Source organism: Haliaeetus albicilla, chromosome 5, assembly GCF_947461875.1.
Source record: "Haliaeetus albicilla chromosome 5, bHalAlb1.1, whole genome shotgun sequence".
NCBI classification, from domain to species: domain Eukaryota; kingdom Metazoa; phylum Chordata; class Aves; order Accipitriformes; family Accipitridae; genus Haliaeetus; species Haliaeetus albicilla.
The window spans coordinates 23,369,621-23,375,620 of NC_091487.1; the positions used below are offsets into that span (position 1 = coordinate 23,369,621).

At 34.4% G+C, this 6,000-nt stretch overlaps 1 protein-coding gene across 1 annotated transcript in view; it reads left to right on the forward strand.

Annotated features, from left to right (window-relative positions):
* Positions 1 to 5,787, forward strand: part of GTF2A1 (general transcription factor IIA subunit 1) — a 28,822-nt gene extending 23,035 nt beyond the window's left edge. Inside the window, exon 9 of the mRNA XM_069783715.1 lies at positions 1,080 to 5,787. Coding sequence (XP_069639816.1) covers positions 1,080 to 1,187 — 108 coding nt within the window. The 3' untranslated portion in view covers positions 1,188 to 5,787. The remainder of the gene's footprint in view (positions 1 to 1,079) is intronic.
* The last annotated feature ends 213 nt before the right edge of the window (positions 5,788 to 6,000 follow it).

Genomic DNA, 6,000 nt, shown 5'->3' on the forward strand with positions numbered 1-6,000 from the left:
GTGTTCAAGGCCAAGTTGGATGGGACTTTGAGCAACCTCATCTAGTGGAAGGTGTCCCTGCCCATGGCAGGGGGGTTAGAACTAGATGATCTTCAAGGTCTTTTCCAACCCAAACCATTCTATGATTTTTTTTTTTTTCCTGTCCTAGTATTTGTTGAGTTGTTGCAAATAACTGGACTGATCTCCCAGATTAATCTTACAAATTTCTTTTAAACAAAGCCTTAAAAGGGCCAATATTTTAACTGGGAAGACTATAGGTTAAAGTTGAAGCTTCATGCCATCATCCCCAATACTGGAGATGTTACTTTTCTCACTTGACACTTTACAATGAGAATTGGGATGTAAATTGTATACAATGACTTACCATTGAGGAGAAATTATAGAATATAAGACTAGTACATATATTCTATATCATCTTGTGCGTTTTGTACCATAGAGATTTTCAGACTGAAAACTTTGTAAATAATTCACTTGCCTTTTAACCAAAACTTAACTTTCAGAAACCCAGAGTCAAGCTCTAATATTAGAAGTAGAAAGTTGAATAGGCCTGCTATCTATCTATACGTAACATAATCAAACTAGTTTTCATGCAAAAGAGGTGCAAATAATAAAACTTGGTGTTTGACTATTTCAGGGCTGGTTTAAAATGTTAGTTAATCTTTCTGTTACAGTGGTTGAAATGGGGATTTCTGGCTTTCAAGTGGAGTTTTGCGGCTGTCATAATCAAAGATGATTTAATCAAATTCAAGCAGCACAGGTGGATATACCTCTCTTCTTCCTTTCCAACCACCTCTAAAAATGTGCTATAAGCTTTGGATTTTGGAATGCCTCTGTGCTTGTGTGGTTTTGTGACAATTGCTGTCCCTGGTTTAAAAAATGAAAACAGAAGATACTGCTATATGCATAATTAGGGGTTTTTTTCATAGCTAAATGCAGAATTGATTTTCAAGAAATTTGTAGTAATTTAGTAATGTATGCCCAATAGTTATTTTCATTTTTTCTTGCCCTTGTAATTTACTTAGGCATTATTACCTATTTCTGATGCAAAGTAATAGTTCAACTTTTTTCCCTGTTTTTAGATTCATAGAAGTAAAAACAAATGGAAATTTCATCTCAAAGATGGCATCATGAATCTTAACGGAAGAGATTATGTATTTTCCAAAGCCATTGGGGATGCAGAATGGTGAAGTTTTAAAAGACAAAACAAAAAAAAAACTCCCTGTAAAAGGAAAAAAAATCAAAAGCAGGAAAGGTTGAGACTTGGACGTATACTCCAATCAAAACGTGTATCTGCACATCGGAAATAAACAAACAGAAGTATTGGAACAAAGGTAAAATGTGGCAACAAAGACACTACTTCAGATGAGCAAGCCATGGACTGTAGCAGCTATAGCATTGTCTGGGAGCTGGTTTTGTGTGTTAGGAATACCTTAATTATCAATTCTACATACAGGTACCTACAGCTGGTATTTAGCATGTAAGGCTTTGTTCCCCTTCCCACCCCACCCCTTTCCCTTGATTTAAGATTTTAAATACTTCTTCCACTGATTGAAGGAACTCTTCCCTTTGACAGATTATTAATCTGAAAATGCTTATTGTGTGTACAAATCTTTGCTTTGAACACTTCCTTTTGGTAGTGAGGATGGTCAGAATGTTACTTAAAATGCGTGCAAGCTTTGTACAGAAGGGTAAGAATTAAGGTGTTAAATTTTAAATAACTTGTATAAGGAAAATATTTTTAATTCTGATATGCTCATTAATTATTATATCTATTTGTTGTTTTCAGTTCAGTTCCCCATAAACAGGTGGTTGTTCCTAGCAGTTACAAAATGGTAAAATGATCATCATTTGTATTTCAAAATTATTTTAATTTCGTATAAGTGATACCTTTTATTTAGGGCTGTATTTTTTAAATACTAAGCACCTGTAGCTCCCTGCAACGAAAGTCAGATTGCTTAACTTGTTAATTATATTCTTGCTGTTTGGTGGTGGTTCAGCATCACTGAGTTGAAATGAATAATATAGTTTCCATTGATTATTTTTTTTTAAAACTTTTTTTTTTAAAAAGGCTTTGGAGACCTTTTGAATCAAATGTGTAGGTAATGGCATAATAGATGCATTCCTTCACCTGCTTACTACACATGTAGTCCAGACATCCACGAATAATTCAGCAGACCACAAGAATGACTGAATTTTTAATATAGAAAATCACATAAAAATTCTAACATTCTGGCTGCAACTCTGTTAATCGAAGATCTGCTTTACTAAAAAGTATAGCCATAAGTTACCTGCAGCAGTTAACCTCTCTAAAGTTTCCAGGTGGCATGTAATTTCATGAAGAGAGCTGCACAGCTTTGAGAACACAAATTTTGTTAGAGTATCTTTAGACTGTCTTGGTAACAGAAAATCAAGCAGTTGGATGCACTAAACCTTGTGTAGTCACTTTTTCACTTGCCTTTTCCAGAAGTGTGGTTTTTGTGGTGGCATTTTTTTATTGTGGGGTTTTTTTTGTTTGTTGTTTGTTTGTTGGTGGGTTTTGGGTTTTTTTGTTGTTGTTCTCTCTCTCTCTTTTTTTTTTTTTTTTTTTTTTTGTGAAAAGCAACAAGGTTGCTCCCCCCTCCTTCCCTTCCTCTCCTGAGAAGTGAACACCTTTTCTTCATGCAGAGATTATTCTTGCAAACTGTGCTTTCAGAAATGCAGTTACTTTTGAGCGAGGAGAGGGAATGGGCATTATACTTCAGAAACTGTTGCGGAAGGAATGTTCATGTGGCTTACCATTTCAAAAAAATTTTATGTTTCATCAGGTGCTTAGAAAGATGACAAAAAAAGGACACAGCAAAGATAATTTTAATTAAATTGGGAAGACTTTCAGAAGCAGACATTTGAACCATGATTTCTGACCTTTTTATGGTTGAGAATTAAACTTCTAAAACATTATTTAACAAAGTCACAAGTGTATTTTAGCAGTATATAATGACTGCAGTAATTTTCATTCTCTCTGATTTACTTGCCTCCGAGTACGTTCATAATCTCAGTAGTATGTAGAAAACTCAAAACACATTGTAAAGAGGGTTTTTTTGGCTGTGATTTTGTACACCTGTGCTCTCATTGATACAGACTAAAACTGCCTGTAGGCTATATCTAGAGCCATATGGTTGTTAGTAAGCCATCTACATACATAACTTTATGAAAAGTTAATTGATGTTTCTTCTAATTCATTCTTAAGTAATGGAATTGTAATTTAGAGTGCATTTTTGGCTTGGGGCTTCAAGGTATCTCAACCTCATTGGTGTCTGCTTTCTTCTGAACAAAGCAGATATTTTTATTTTTTACCACTGTTGACACTTCTATGTACAACTGCAATGAAATCAATAATGTACCAACTAATTCCTTCCCTCACCTTTTCCGTATCTGTTACCAACAAGTCTTAAGTATTAGACTTCAGAAAAATTCCCGTTAACGCTGCACAACCAAACCAATAAAAGGAAAAAAAATCCCTTTAGCTATAGATTCCTGTTTATACTACTGGAACCCAGATTACTTGTACAACGCTTTGTTTTCATACATCTTAGTGATTTTTTTCACCCACATATGTATACTAGAAGCTGCATAGCCTTTTTATTTATTTTTAAGGGATAGCAGGACTTTAAAGATAACTTAAGCTTAGCCTGTTCTGAAGGATGTTAGAAGCTTTCTGAACTTGCACAGTCTATTGCAAGCTAATTGTATGGTATGCTTTTCAAAGAAGAAGTTTTGTCTTCAAATACAAATACCTGTGAAGTTTTCAGAAAGCCAGTCACACATGAACATACCAAACTGTGCTCTTATTGCTACATCAAGTGTTCCTTTTTTTTAAATCAAAAAGCATGTTTTAATTTCATTTTATTGTAGCAGCTTGCTGTAAGAATGTAGTTTGCTTAATTTTATTATTGTACTTGAATTTTTAATCATGGTTTTAACAATGTAACTGAACAGACCATTTCATTAGGTTCCAAAGAAACCATTCCTTTCAGAGCGCAAGGGATTCCCATGTTCATAGTTCATAAATGATTTCCCCCGCCCCCCCTTGGAAATAGGTTTTTTGGTTGTTTGAGTTTTTTTTTTTCCCATTTAAATAGTTCAGTATTATGGAAACAATTAATGATTTCAAGAGGGCTTATGTTAAAATTTGCACAGATAATGGAGCACCTTTTTATGATGGAAAAAATGGGGAAAGATAACTTCATAATTATAACCATGATGGCTGGTGGAAACTTGTAGAGCAACTGGGCAAAATTGGGAGTCTTGTGCCTTTTCAGCTTGCAGAATACCTGTTTTGCCATATGACAATACTTTTTTTTTTGATTTCTGAGAGAGTAAATTTCCTGCAGTGCTTCAATAAGAAAAGCAACTTTTTTGCTCTAATTCTGTTGGGTTTTAGTGTGTGCAATCATTTTAAAACATCTAAGTTGAAAACAAATTGAAATATGTTTTCTTTTAAGGAGATAATAGAGAATTTAGTCACATAAGGAACTTTATATTGGACTATTTAAATAAAATATGTTTTTATTCCCCCTTAGTTGCTGGTTAGCGACAAGATTTCTTTGAGGCTTCATACTCCTTGTTCCTGCATTGTACTCACAGGTTGCATTTGAACATCATTCAGTTTCCTAAACATGATTTAAAGTGATAATTGTGGTCCGAGTTTATTTCCAAGAATATGATACGTGATTCTGAAGCACAGTTTCTAGAAAAGAGCAAAGAACACGTTGTGTCGTGTAATGGATTTTTTTGATAAATGTTTTTTCTATTTCTGCTGAACAATTAGGAGTGTTAAAGTAGACTTCATTGAGTCTGTGAAAATAATTCCACTGCTTGACAGTTAGCAGTAATTATGTCACCACATAACACTACCAGAGTAAAATTTCTTAATTCCAGTGGAGGAGTTAAAGACCTTGTTAACTAAAGTTCATTTTGATTCAATCTCTTCAATTTGTAAAAGCTCCTTTAAAAACAATAAAGCCCCCCCAAATTTTCCCGAAAGCAAAGCTTCTTCATAGAATGCAATAAGATGTCCAGGAAGTGAACAGTGGTTTTAGGATAACGCACACTGGATTGATACTGGGCTGCCTTACACAGCTTCGTGGGGTTTGCTGTGTACCACTCCACCCCACCCATGCACCCCCAACTGAAATTAGATTTCTCTTCAGACTTTGAGATCAGTGACTATACAAGATGAAGAAACTTGCATATTATTATGTATTGGTGTCTCACATTTAAAGTCTCATTTTCTCATTGCTGTGATTGGTTGGGAAATGTGTAAAAACCAGTCTGTTGGTTTCCCTGTTGTCTACTTTTTTCAGGCAGTTCATGCAGTGTGTCTTTTAATTATTATTTTGTGGACTTGACATTGTGGAACAAAAGGAGCTTTTTTTTAACAGGAAGGACTACCTTGGGTTAGCTATATATGTACAGTCATCCAATGAGACATGTTCCAGAGTGCATAGGGTACCAATAGATTATGGAGTGGGGGAATATCCTTTTTTGCTGTTCTGAGCTACTATTGTCAACTGCTGTTGTACATATACTGTTATGTGTAAGGGGGTAAATATATTTATTATGTTTGTAAAATTCATTCTGTACAATTGCAGATCAAGGTTGCTCCTCTGTGATATACAGGATATTATGTTTCAAAGGCCATGCTTGGAATACGATTAGAGAACTTAGTATTTTGATGTACTAAGACCTATTTTAAGTTTAATATTTTGCCTTTGCAAAAACTTTAATTAAAGATGTTATTTAAAAATGTTTGCCAGTTCATTTACTATCTTGCATGTGCATTTGTTTAATATATGGGGCTTAATGACTACTACGTAATAATGCCGAATTTCTGAATTTATTTTCATCACACGCAGGTAACTTCACTGTCACCTACTTGTTGAGTTTGCCTTGTGGACTTTCCATTTAACATCATCACAATGTTATAAAAAAAAAAAATCACATTTTAATCTTGAGGCCAGA